The following is a 13973-nucleotide window of genomic DNA, read 5'->3' as shown; positions in this document are numbered from 1 at the left end:
TCCTGCCTCTGTTTCTAGCTACTTTTTACTGGGGGAAAATAAATAAATAAAACCATCTAATTTGTGCTTTCTGCTGAAAATCAGGTTTCCGAGCAGGAAATGGATGAAGTGATAGCACGCAGCACTTATCAGGAGAGCAAAGAGGCCAATTCCTCTCCTGGCTTAGGTACTGTAATTGCACATTTTCATTCAACATTCAGAAGAGTCTCGTTGAGTTCCCCCACGGGGAACTCCCCCGCGCAGTATTACTGGATTCTCTGTAATTATCATGTCGGGCAGAAGTAGCTGTCAAAGAGATTCTGGGCTTTCTCTTAGTCGCTACTTTTGATATCTGCATTTATTTAATATGCTTTATTAAAGTTCTAATTATGCATGCTTTTTATACTACTTTAAGATAATCTGCAAGAATGAGTTAGCATTTCATGTACAATTCATCTGGAATGTTCTAGGTGAACATGAAGTGATACCAAAATGTCAGTTGTTTGGTGTATCAGTTGTTAGATGCAGAGTAAATTACCCATCCAAAAACCTGGGGTTTCTTTACATGAATTAAAAGTTTCAACTTAAGAAAGGTAATAGAAGCTGCAGAAACTCACACTTTCCCTTTACAGTGAAACAGTTCAGGCATAGGAGGACTGAGATAGTAAGAATTTCGTATGAATTTAAAATAGGAAGCATTGCAGTGAGCTTCAAAAGTAATGTTTCCTATAGAAGGGAAACCTAAAGGGACTTGGCCGCATGTCTGAACTTGAGATATTCCTGATGTTAAGATTGATGTTGGGAGGAAAAGGAACTGAGACATGAGTTACTGGTTGTCAGAGGACAAGGAGGCATAGGAATTCTTGGAAACCATGAAATACCCTGATTATTTGCATCCATAATTAATACATTTAAAATTATGGCACTGCCATAATGGGCTCTTTATCCAACCAGCTTGTTCCCCTGGCTTGCATGAAAGCTGTCCCCTCATAATCCCAACATATCCACTCAATCATTTATAAAAGATTCTGTTAAGCCATGATCCTCATGCCCAAGATCTTTCTGCTCATGGCATATAATTTAAAGTCTCAATGCTGAGTCGTTTCATCCTTCAACCAAAATCTACATTAGATATCCAACATTCTCCCTAGTTCTTTCATGAGTCTCTTAGGCAGTATCCCCTTGTTCATCCATCCTTTAAGCAACACCTACTTCTTGCCCAGTTGCCCGGATGAGCACTGTGGGGTTAGATCAGTGAGGGTCTCAGCCCTGTACATAGTTACAGAGTTGAGGAAGGGAGATTAGATGCATCCACTTATAATTCAATTATACTATGTGGATGGGAATTGGTGTATGAGTAGTATAAAACACTTCTGAAATTCAGAAGGAGTTACTTCCAACCATGATCATCATGGAGGAGGGAGCGCCAAGTTAGGTCTTACAGCATGACCAGAATCTTGGGAGACGGGACGGGATGGGGATTGGGGACCCAGGTAGACTACATGCATGTTGTAACGTAGGCACATGGCCCATCAGCGCTAGTCAAGCAGAGAGGCTTCTGTTTCATGTGTTTGGCTCCTCCTTCTCTAGTCAAGGATGGGAGCCTATTTGTAAGGATTTGAGCTTCATTGTTTTGACAATATGGTGAATTTTTCCCCCAACAGGTACCCCCTTGAAGAGTCCCTCTCTTGCAAAAAAGGTGAGTCAAGGTGCCCTGCAGCCTCGCTCAGCTCACTCCTGAGCAAAGTTTTGGAGCCCATAGGTCAAATGTGAGGAGGGCCCAGCCTATATTTCTGTCCATGAGTCATTTGGCCACTTGACACAGGAAACAGCAACAATGCTGATTTGAGAACAAATACACAAAAGTGCATTTCTTTTCTTAAATATTTATCCAGGAAGAGAATAGAAAAACAAAAGGACTGAGCTGCAGTTTGAAAAATAGTTTTCAAAATGCTCTGTAATACGAGGGCCCCAGCCTGTTCTGGGGGACCTGCGACTTTAAGGAGCCAGTGGACTCCCTCTGCACTGGCTGCTTCGAAGTCCCAGCCGGTCAGGTGGAAGTGCAGATTCAAACTCCCCTGGGCTTTGTGTCATAGATAGGCTGAACCAGGGGCTTGGAATTGCATTCTGTTCTGCTATCCCTTCCCCCACAGGTTTTCCTGGGAGGGTTGCTACATTGCTGCTGTGGCTATTGCCAAGCATTTGGCCAAACAAAAACAAAAACAACAATTTTTTTTTTTCTTAAAAAATGTCATCTGGCAGCAAACGGTCAGCTTTTGATACTTGGGATGTTTAATGAGCCATCCTAAAGTAAATGGAAGTGGGTGTTTACCACCACTGCTCTTTGGAATGACCAAGGATTAGAATAAAGCGTTCTTGGAAAGATACAAAGTAACTCGTGGTTAAAATAATCCCCTTCAATGCACCTTCTGACCCACCCAACGCTGTCCTCTTCAACAGGACTCCCTGATCTCGGAATCTGAACTCTCCCAGTTCTTTGTCCACGACGCCCCAGGCCCCTTGTCGGACTTCGTGGTGGCCGGCTCCGAGGACGAGGATCACGTGGGAAGCGGCTGCAGCACCTCCGAGGACAGCAGCCTGCCGCCCAGCACCTCCAGTAAGCGACGCCTGGTTTCCGACTCTGGCCTCCCTGGTTTCCGTGTCACGGTGCTGTGATAGGAAAAGAGACATGGAAACCAGGCCTCTGGCTGAGTAGAAGCCATCTTTCTACCCTGTCTACATTCAGAGTTTATTCTTGGAAAGTGCAGCCCACTGCCTTTGGCTGGCCACTCAGTTCTGCCACCGACAGGCTGGGTGCACGGTCCGTCACGACCAGGGACGATGGCTGAGCCCGGCTGCCTCCAGGTGCTGGGTGCGTGCCCGTGTCTTGATGTGCATCGCATCAAATCAGGATTGGCAACCTGATGGCCTGTGTTTTAGGGGGATCCTAGCCAAAAGCCAGGGTCCTTCCCTCCCTAGACCCTAACTGAATTCTTTGGACGGAGCAGGGAGTGGAAGATTCAGACCTTGTAAGTAACAGATGTTTAATCTCGTGGAGCATCTTCTCAATATAATGTGAGAAAATGACCTGATGTGGACTGTACTGATCTCTCAGACTTCCACTGGCGTGGTTTCCTTTCTTACTGTATCTCAAATGTGAGAACGAGAAAAATGCCCCATCTTAGGAGATACAGTCCATGATCACCTTGCCTCTCACCTGGCACGGCTGACGAGCTTGCCCTGGTCTGATGGAAACCCCCCCCAGGTGGAAGCACGTGGAATTTCTCAGTCCACTCAGCATAATGCAAAGAGTTCGCAGAGCATCCCAGGCCTTTTTTCCCCTTCCCTGGTGGGATTTATTTATAGGTTATAACTGCAGGCCTCCCCGGACCACTCACCCAGCAGCTCACATGCCCTCCAGTCAAGCCGCCTTTTTGCCAAGGAAGGGAGGACCTCTGGTGATAGGAAGCCCCAGGCATGGGACACTTGTTTGGTCTCCTAAAGAGGAATTCTTAGCAGCAGCAACCGGGTTGAACCCCAACATCCTGGATGGTGACAAATGATACATTTCTGTTTCTAGGCAGCACCCATGTTTAAGTTCAACAATCCAGAGGTTGGGGTACAAAAATAAAAACACAGAAAGGGAGGCTGGCAAGAAAATGAGAGAGGGAAGCTGGCTGTCCGCTCTGTGCAGACCTCCAGCAGAGCAGCCATGTCGTGGAAGCGTGGCTCGCAGTGGCCACAGGCTGCCAGAGGACAATCGTGAAGTGGAAATGCTCAGGGGGTAACTTACAGATCGGGCCAGATAGGTCACTATTTCATTTGACTTTTCTTTCCCACCAGCTCACAAGGAACCAGGAAAAGCCAGGGCCAACAGCCTTGTGTGTCTAGGAAGCCAGCGGGGCTCCGGGCTCTTCCACAAGCAGGTGACCGTTGCCAGACAAGCCAGTCTCCCTGGGAGTCCACAGGCCCTCCGAAACCCGCTCCTCCGCCAGAGGAAGGTGGGGTGCTACGGGGCCCACGATGCCAGTGATGAGGACGAGTTCAGTGGTGAAGGCGACTGCATTTCCCTCCCAGGAGCCCTCCCCGGGCCCGGCAGGCCTCAGACGGAGGACAACTCTAGGCCTGCCTTGACAAAGTCTTCCAAGGCCATGGGTATCAACAACCAAGAGGAGCATCCCCAGAAAACACTGGTCAGCAAGGCCTCCTCAGTGCCTCTCCTGGGCAGCTCGTGGAACTTCGAGGAGAGTGTCCCTCCCCATGCAGCCAACCTGCTATCCTCTGCTGAGGCCCCCAAGGGTAGCTCAGGGAGGAAGGAACTGTCAGGATCCAAGAGTTCACCCAAATTAGAATACAGAGCCGATTCCCAGAGCCCGGGGAGCATGGATGGCCCCGCTTCCTCCCAGCAGAAGAATGAAAGCCTGGGGTCCAGGCACAAACCAGTGGCCCGGGTCAACCCACATGGCAAGAGGCCGGAGGCCAAGGCCAGGCCCAGCGGCTTGGAGACAGTAAACCTGACTGAGAGAGTGGATGACCCACGTGGTCTGGAATCTCAAGCCCAGGCCACTTCAGGGCAAGTGGCCGTGACCGGTTTTCGACCAGGTGGAACTGTGGACGAGGTAACTGGTTTTCTTAGTTACCTGGGACTTAAGTGGATATTGTGTCAATGAATATGGAGTGTGTTACAAAGCCCGGGGCAATCTGCCTGCAAGAAAGGGTAATGACTGGAGAATTTCCTTTTAGCAAGTCATTCATTTCAGTACACTGACTGCTCGGGAGCCTGTTAATACGTCAGCAGGTTGGGAGGGGAAGGTGCCCAGGTGTGGAGTCATGGATCATTGGGCCAAAAGATATGATCGCTCTCTTGTCTCTAGAGGGGGCCTGTGGTTGGTGATGGTGGGGCAGTGCGAGGCAGGTGAAGGGAAGACCCTGGGTCTGGTCCCTGTTTCTCCACTGACTGGTTGGGTGACCTCTTGAGGAAGTCACTGAGCCTTTCTGAGCCATAGCTGGCCGGCTGGAAAGGAGGGATACTGTACGCCCTGATCAACTCAGAGTTGGGGTGACCATCAAATATAGGATAACCATGATTATCTCCTCCTGAGAAAGTTCGGGATGATTCTTATTTTTGTAAACTTCCTACAAGGATTATGTGTAATTAAAGTTACAAATACCCTTGGGAGTATCACATGAAAGGAACTTACAGGGCTACCACATTAAATGCAAGTTAATATTACTTATGTTACTACTTGGTTACAGCTGTGTCAGAATGATCAAATTGCTTGTTTTTAGAAAGTTTAAGAATACCTGCACTTTAGCAAGGAGAGAGCAAGAGTCACGCATGTCATTTACAATTTCCTCAACATAAATGATTTCTGTCTGAGCAAAGAATCTGAGATGACTTGTAAGGCCATATTTATAGATATGCATTCAAGTGATTTATATAAACGTACATGTAAATAGAGCCAGAAAATACAGTTATAGAAACTATACTAAACAGAAGGGGTTTTCTTAACCTTGTAGAAAAAATAGAAATACACATCTTTTTTCCTCCTCCTAAAAAATTATTAGCTCCAAACAGCACATGTGTTCTAAAATGTAATGTTCAGTTAATGGGTAAACCATTTCTTTTAAAAAGGTATCATTGACAAGTTTTGGATAACTATATAAAGCCAAATTGGCATTTTCATTAATAATGATCTATATCTATTAAAATAAGGGCTTTTGCGATTGTGAATTAGGATTCCCAATACGAACTCTGAACAGTATTTAAAACTTCTGTTCCCAAGAAATGTAATTTTTCTCCTAAAAATTTTAATTCCAAAATTTGATTTTATTTATACATGAGAAAGAAAGTAGAATACATTGCCATAAAGTATTTACACTCACATAGTGGAAGCTAAAACAAAAAACAAAAAAAAACCTTTCTCTTTTGGCAAGTGGATTCTCTCCTATTTTTAGTTAGTACTTTTTTAAATGGAGAGGAAATTCACAGAACCTAAAATGAGCCGTTTTAAAGTGTCCAGGTCCCTGGAACCTTGGGAACGTCACAGAGCCATACAGCTGCCACCTCTACTTAGTGCCCACACGCTTCTTCTATCTTTATATTGCATTTATGCCTTACTGGCAAATAGAAAATAAACTGAGTTAAACCCCGTGCAGATTTCCCTCAGTGCACAATTGACATTTCACTGAATGATATTTTTTGGACAAGAGCAGCTGAAAGACCCTCTCTCCATTTCACCTCCTCCCTCTGCCTGCACCTTTGGGCCACTCTCCGACTCTAACCCAGAGGGTCAAGTTCAATTAAATCTGATTTAACTTTTAGCAAATTCTTTTTTTTTTTTTTTTTTACAGGAGGTATTAGAAAGGAAGGTCAAGTCAGTGGCACAGGGCTAAAGTGAAATTCTGAACTATTCAATGTCAGTTTCACTTATCCAGATGAGTCCTCTCCCTAAGCAGCAAACGGAGGAGCTGACTTTAATACTCTCAGATATCACTGTGCGATGTAACAATAGTGATACCTCCCATCCTTATAGCCCTTTTTGTGATGGCTGTTGTTTTTACACCTGTTATCGCGTTTCATCATCTTTTATTTAAAATCCTGTGATTTTGACAGGGCAAGTCTTCTCATCCCCACTTTCTTCTTTTTTTGTGGTGAAATACCTGACTGTGTCCCATCTTTGCCATTTCCCAGTGTGCGGCTCAGTGATGTTAACAGCCTTGGTGCCGGGCAGCTCTTAGCAGCATCCACTGCAGGGCTCCTCCTCCTGTAAAAAGGAAACCGTGCCCATTAAACAGTAGCTCTGCAGCAGCTCCCCCCCCCCCAGCCCTGGACACCCCCATTCTGCTTACTGCCTCTGTAATTTTGACTATTCTAGGTGCCTCGTGTAAGGAGAACCATACAATATATTCTTTTGCGTGGCTGGTTTACTTCACGTAGCATAATGTGCTCAAAGCTCATCCATGGTGTAGCATGTGTCAGAGCTCCTTTCCCTTGTAAGGCTAATTTCCGTCATATGGATAGACCCCATTTTGCTTCTCCATTCATCTGTCGACGGACACGAGCTGCTTCCATATTTCAACTGTTGTGAATCATGCTTCTGTGAACATGGGTGTATTAATCTCTTCAAGACCCTGCCTTCAGGTTTTGGATATATACCCAGAAGCGGGATTGCTGGATCATATGAGAGTTCTATTTTTATTTTTTTTGAGGAACCTCCTTACTCCACAATAGATGCACCAATTTACATTCCCACCAACAGTGCGCAAGGTTCCGATTTCTTCAGTCCTCACCAGCACTTGTTATTTCTGTTTTCCGATGATAGCCATCCCATTGGGTATGTGAAGTGATGTCTCATTTCCCTAATCAGCCACATTTTAAAGTTGAGAAGACAGAGGCTTGGGAAGCATGACAAGAACATGCAATTTCTAGTGAACTTAAACCCAGAGCCTGGTCTCATGGCTCCTAGGCCAGGGCTGTTTGAGATTTCCCCAACCCGCCTGTCCCCTAGGTATCATGCCTTGGGATTAAGACAACCTGAAAGCTACAGACAGTGACTTGCTGTTGTCCTTGTGCCAGGACTCTCTGGGGAAGCTGACTGTCGGGCCCCACCCCGGCGCTGGCCGCCTCACTGGGAACCTGCCCGAAGCTGGACCAGACCAGGGGCAACAACCCAGGAGGGGTAAGATCATTGATCGCTTGTCATGCTCCTCGGTGGGAGGGTAGAATGCCCCTAAAAATCGTTACAGGTGGAGAATTTTAAGGGGGAAGGAACGCCCCTACACAGATGCATGATACTTAAAAGCTGCCCGTGTCTGAGAGCTTGATGGGATCGTTGTGCCTAAACTCCTCGTTCCCGTCCCACGGGCAGGACACGCACGTTCATGCAGCCAGCACGCCCTGCCCGTTTTGTGACGTGTACCTTAGATTTGAATCCGGGCAGGCCCCTGGCTTTCCACCGGGGCCTGGAGACGTTAGGCAGGGTCTCCACAGGTGTCTTGAGCCAACCTGTTGATGTCAGGTGTCTCTACACAGAGGCCAAAGGGTGTAGGTGGTGTGCACTGTGGAGCCAGCTTCCTGGGGAGGCCTCTGGCTGGGAACCCTGTGACCACGCCACGCCTCAGTTCCCTGCTGTTCCAGTGGTCACAGCACGACCTCACAGGGCTGGGAGGAACATTAAGCGCAAGAAAAACTCTTAGCACAATGCGAAGTTGGAGTAATTAGTTCTTAATTAGTGACCCAGGAAGTTCAGGAGGGAAGAGGCATCCAGGGCAGACGCACGTCTCGAAGCCCGAGCTTTCGGTGTGACTTCTTCTCTCCAGCCTCAGGCCTGTTCCTGAGAAAGCAGCCAATCTTATGCTTTGTTTGTGCCAGGCCCCCCACGCCCCCACCATCCATCGTAAGATGTCGTGCGCCAGTTTTCGTAGGCAGATGAGCCCCAGAGTATCAGGGCCTCGGAAGAGGGCAGCTCCAGGACAAGGTAGCTCTCCGGAACCTGTCACAAATGACGTCACAGAACGACTATTCCCACTGTCCTCGGCATATCGGCATCCAGCACTTTTCCCTGCACCACTGAGATCTCATGCTGCTGCTTTTATCATTATTATTATTGATTTGAGAGAGAGAGAGATGAAAGGGGAGAGGAACAGACAGGAAAACATCAGTTTGTTGTTCCACCTATTTATACATTCATTGGTTGATTCTTATATGTGCCCTGATCAGGGATCGAACCTGCAACCTTGGGGTATCAGGACAAGACTCTGACCAACTGAGCTACCCAGCCAGGATCTCATGCTGCTGCTTGATTCCCTGCTTTCACTCTCTTTTCTTCCTCACCCTCCTTATCACTCTGGTCAAACTGTCCTTCCAGAACCCCATTCAAGGCCCCAGCCCTTAGTGACAGCGTCCCAGGACAGCCTGGTGAAGACACAGCTCCAGCTCAGTGTAGATGTCCATTCTGTCTGTGGCATTTCATGCGTTTCCCAAATTGGCCTCACTTCTGTGCTAAGCAGTGAGTCCCTGAAGTTCGGCCCTAGGACTGCTTTATACTTTCCTGTGTGGCTCACAGCCCACACCTGAAGCTTGACCTGCACGTGATCGGCCAGGGGCTGGAGCTGGAAGAGACGTGAAGCCTCTGCAGCATCCACGCGCAGCTCAGGAACGACACCACCACAGCCTGGCTCTGTGGCATCTGCCACTCAGTGAATGGCGCAGAGAAACCAAGGGGAAGCGCTGCTGGTGTGTCCCTGTCCTTCCACGTGACCGAGGGGGAGGAACGGGCGGCCGCAGAGCTTCCAGGCCAAGTCCTCGTGGTGTCTAAAGCAGCGTGCTGTTTATTAGACGTGTGCACTCTGTCATCTGAGAGACGCGAAGTCTTGCATTCAGGCTGCGTAGTGTCTTTCTAAAAAAGGCAAAAAAGATAGTTTTCCATTTTTTATTTGAGGTTTTCTATTTTCTCACATTTTCCCGTTTAACTCCCTGACCGTAACCCCGCCTTCTATTTACATTCTTGACACAGGAGTGGACAGCTCCCCTGACCTCGTCCCTTCCCCGTGGCAGAAGGGGGCCATTCACCCTGACCCCAGCAAGATCTCAGTGGACACAGAGCAAGTGAGGCGGCCTGAGGACCCCCGAGAGCCAGTGTCACCCAAGTGTGAGGACAGATGTCATGCCAGCCTTGCCCAGGACCACAGCACCTCCCCGGGGAAGGCAGCAGCAGCTCATCCTGAGGTCAGCACAACTCAGGCAGCCCAGGAAAGCAGCCGGCCCAGCACCCCAGGGGAGGCAGGGGTGCACAGGGGAGCAGGACCTGAGGCAAATGGCACGACTCTGGCCGGCGCCACCCTGTCACCAGGCCGGGAGAGACAAGGGGTTCCAGGTGACCACAGCCATGCTCTGCACATGGCGGGCGTTCTTGCACCTGAGTACTCCCGGGAGTCTGCTCTGCTCAGGGGAACAGACTCCAGGCCTGAGAGGCCACCGCAGGCCAGCCCTTCCTGCATGTTACCTGCTGACAAGGCCAGAGAGGAGCGCGGCTGCGTCTCAGGGCCCTGCTGCCCCCGGGACAGCAGGGGGAGCCCTGTGACTGACATTGACAGACTCATCACGGAGCTGGATGCCTCGGAAGGACGTCAGCCTCCTGACAAAGGGGACCGGGCGAGTCAGGAGGGCAGGTCGCAGGGTCAGCTTCCTGCAGGAGCTGGAGGGGGACATGCCTGCCCCACGGAGCCGGTGCCTGGGAGCCAGACCCCCACCCCACGGAGGGCCGGGGCTGCTGGCCCGCCCCCTCCCCCAGAGTGGCCCTCCCAGCCTTCCGTTTTGGATTCGATCAATCCTGACAAACATTTCACTGTGAACAAAAGCTTTCTGAGCAACTACTCCAGAAATTTTAGCCATTTTCACGAGGACAGTACATCCCTGTCAGGCCTGGGTGACAGCACAGAGCCATCTCTGTCCTCCATGTATGGCGACGCAGAGGACTCCTCGTCCGACCCCGAGTCACTCACTGAAGCCCCACGTGCTCCCACCAAGGTCCACGGGTCCCCTCCTCGTTCTCGGGGGTCTTCTCACAAGGAAGATACGACAGAATCTGAGGAGGAGCAAATCGAAATTTGTTCCACCGATGGTTCCCCCAACCCGCCCTCGAGGGCAGCACTCAGCCCGGCTGCAGCCAGAGCGCCGCCGCTGGAGCACAGGGTCCTGAGCGAGGCCATGGCCCGTCCACGTGGGAGCGCGTCCCTCCTGCCAGGAGCCTTGTGCCCTTCAGCCCCAAAGGCTGCCCAGCCATCTTCTCTCCGGGATAGGAGCTCTCAGGGGCACGAAGCCCAGGCAGACCTGAGGGTGACACAGAGCCACAGGTCCTCATGGGAAGCAGAGGCGGTGGAGACCACCAGCAGTGACTCAGCTCTGCAGGACAGCCAGGCTTCTGAGGCCACCGGGCATTTGCACAAGCACCCGGCCCCCCTCAGCTCTTCTAACACGGTAAATGGTTTGGGCCCCAACTGGCTGGGTGGTGAAAGCCCAAATAAAACACAAGAAACAAATGTTAACACGACTGCACATCGGCCCTCTGTTAGTGCGAGTGTCCCTGAGAACGGGGGATCAGTTTTGATGAACCTCCACATCTCCGAGAGTCAAGACCCGGATGACGTGCTGCAGAAACCAAAAACGATCTCCAGGAGGCCCATCATGGCCTGGCTCAAAGACATGAATAAAGGTAACCACGGTGCGCACGTGCAGAGCCACACTGAAAAGGAACAGGCCACGGTGCCGGCCAGGAGTCCCGACTCCAAAAGCCAGGTGTTGAGCACAAGCCACAAGAAGGGGGTCACTGTGCCTAATAGCCCCCCTCAGCTGAAACTGAATCTTGAAAATAAAGATGCACCTAAAAAAAGTTCAGTGGAAACCCTTTTAAGTAACTGTCAGAAATCCAAATCTGGTCCTAAGCTGAAGAGACTGAGCATCAAGAGCAAAAGCAAAGGCAGTTCCGAGGCCCCTGCTGCTAATACGCCGAAGGCTGGTGGCACAGACCATAGGAAATCCCTCGTTTCACCCCAGACCTCCCACAAAATGCTTTCTAAGGTAGCATCACACCGGTTCCATGCAGCTGACCACGAGGACCCCAGCAAAAATGCCACAGCCACCGTCAAGTCTCCCCAGTGTGTGCTGGAGAGCAAGCCACCCCCTGCAGCCCTGGGGTCACTGAGGCCATCAGTGTCAGATACGAGCATCAGACCATCCATTTCGCCCCTGACGTACCCCAAGGCTCTTCCGGAACAAGGTGTGGGCAATGGGCTCCACACGTCTGTCCATTCTGAACCCGACAGTGGCTGCCCAGCCACCCCCAGGTCTCCTAAGTGTGGGCCAGAGAGCAGGGCAGCCTTGGGGACAGGTCCTACAGCATCGAGGAGCAGCACACCCACAGCAGTGGACACGCGGGCGCTCCCGCCTCCCAGGCAGGGCCAGCAGCTCACGGCCAGCCACGCGGGTTTGGTACCAGAAGCCGCCCAACCCGGGGTAACTGGCGACAAAGGAAGCAAAATAGTTGCTAGTGATCCCCCAGAAAGAACCAACCAGCTGAAAATAGTTGAGATCTCCTCTGAGAGAATGCCAAAGAATGCATGCGGTGACATGCCAGCCAAAAGTGACAAACAGGGAGGGTTCTTGGCCCAGAGCAACTGTCAGGAGAAGAGTGACGTCAGACTCTGTCACCAGTCAGGGGAATCGTCCCCAAATCATCCACCCTCGCTCACATCACACACCTCCCAGGTGGAGCAGGAAATACAGCCACCTTTCAGCATGGCGAAACTGGGTACCTCCTGCTCCCCGCAGCTGCCTGCTAAAAAGGCAGGTTCCTCCCTGGGAAAGTCACGCCAGATGTCCGAGTCCCCAGGGACACCCAAGAACAGCACACCAGTGGGCCCAGCGCTGGATGAGCATCCCTATTTCACGCCAAGGCCTGCGACCAGGACCTACTCCATGCCAGCGCAGTTCTCCAGCCATTTTGGACGGGAAGGGCCTTCCCTGCACAGCCCAGGTCGCGCTCACCGGGACAGCCAGATCCCTTCCACACGCAGTGGCCTCCTCGAGGCCAAGGTGGCCCAAGGCAGTGCTCTCGGCCTGGTGAATGGACAAGGTGTCTATAATGTGAAGCCCCTCCTGGAGACACCCAGGAACCTTCCAACAGCCGACAAAGGGGGTGGCCTTCCAGTGCCGGAGACTAGCTGCCTAGTCACAGACAAAATCAAAGTCACCAGAAGACATTACTGCTCTGAGCAGAACTGGCCCCATGAATCTACCTCATTTTTCTCTGTGAAGCAGAGGATCAAGTCCTTTGAGAACCTGGCCAATTCGGACCGGCCCATGGCCAAGTGTGGGGCTTCCTCTTTTTTGTGTGTGAGCTCCAAGCCTCCCATTGGGAGGCGGTCCTCTGGCAGCGTGGCTTCGGGGAGCTTGGGCCACTCCAGTGACCTAACTGCGAGGTCACTGAGGCGCAGCCTGAGTTCCTGCAGCGAGAGCCAGAGCGAAGCCAGCAGCCTCATCCCCCAGATGACCAAGTCCCCGTCCAGCATGACACTCATGGTCTCCCGTCATAGCCTGGTAGAGGCCGGTACCAAGGGCCCTGAGTCTGACCCAAAGAAACCACTTGGTCTTTCCGGAATCCCCACGCCAACAGTGACCCCTGCCTCTCCCAGCAAGAGGAACAAGTCATCAGTGCGCCACACCCAGCCCTCGCCCTTGTCGCGCTCAAAGCTCCAGGACCTGAGAGCCTTGAGCATGCCCGACCTTGACAAACTCTGCAGTGAAGACTTCTCGGCAGGGCCCACAACTGTGCTCTTCAAAACTGAGCTGGAAATTGTCCCCAGGAGGTCACTTGGCTCCACAGCCGGAGGCCCCAATGGGTCTACTGCCCTCTTGTGCCCTGTGAAGGAGGGGGACAGGGCCTGTCCAGGAGGAAGCCGGCCTAGAGCCAGTGAGTCTGGGGTACCCAGCTCAGCCAACAACGTGGGTGAAACCACCCAGGTTCTGCCTTCCGGAAAAGGCTGGTCTGTTAAGTGAGTATCTGCCCTTCCCCCTTTTATTTTTATTCTTACAGCCTAGTTTTATATTTATAGAAAAGTTGCAAAGAACATGGAGAGCATTTCTCTGTGCCCCTCTCCCAGCTCTTCCTAAGGTTAGCGTCTTACAGAACCTCCGTCCACTGATCAAAAGAAGTTAACATTGGAACAGCACAGTTGAGTGCAGACATTATTTAGCCATTACTGAATAAATTCCATAAACGTCCTTTTTCTGCTCCAGCATCCAGCCCAGGATTCCCCCGTTGTTTTTAATATCATTACTGGAACAATGAAGTGCCTGCCAGAACAGTGGGCTAAGGAGGGGCTTGTACAACACTTAGGCAGAAGCTCCAAGAGAGGGTGGACGGGGAGGCCACACTCAGGGAATAATCTGAGCCTTTGAAGGTGACTGCAGTTAAACAGGAAATTTCTAACAT

At 50.8% G+C, this 13973-nt stretch overlaps 1 protein-coding gene across 1 annotated transcript in view; it reads left to right on the top strand.

Annotated features, from left to right (window-relative positions):
* PDZD2 (PDZ domain containing 2) overlaps window positions 1-13973 on the top strand; it is a 207198-nt gene that overhangs the window by 186077 nt on the left and 7148 nt on the right. The window contains exons 14-19 of the mRNA XM_090276198.1: window positions 85-166; window positions 1644-1678; window positions 2440-2596; window positions 3823-4598; window positions 7559-7661; window positions 9498-13533. Coding sequence (XP_090132324.1) covers window positions 85-166; window positions 1644-1678; window positions 2440-2596; window positions 3823-4598; window positions 7559-7661; window positions 9498-13533 — 5189 coding nt within the window. The remainder of the gene's footprint in view (window positions 1-84; window positions 167-1643; window positions 1679-2439; window positions 2597-3822; window positions 4599-7558; window positions 7662-9497; window positions 13534-13973) is intronic.

Source organism: Furipterus horrens, unplaced genomic scaffold, assembly GCF_987537825.1.
Source record: "Furipterus horrens unplaced genomic scaffold, mFurHor1.1.pri manual_scaffold_5, whole genome shotgun sequence".
In the NCBI taxonomy this organism is placed as follows: domain Eukaryota; kingdom Metazoa; phylum Chordata; class Mammalia; order Chiroptera; family Furipteridae; genus Furipterus; species Furipterus horrens.
This window is presented reverse-complemented; position numbering and strand designations above follow the sequence as displayed.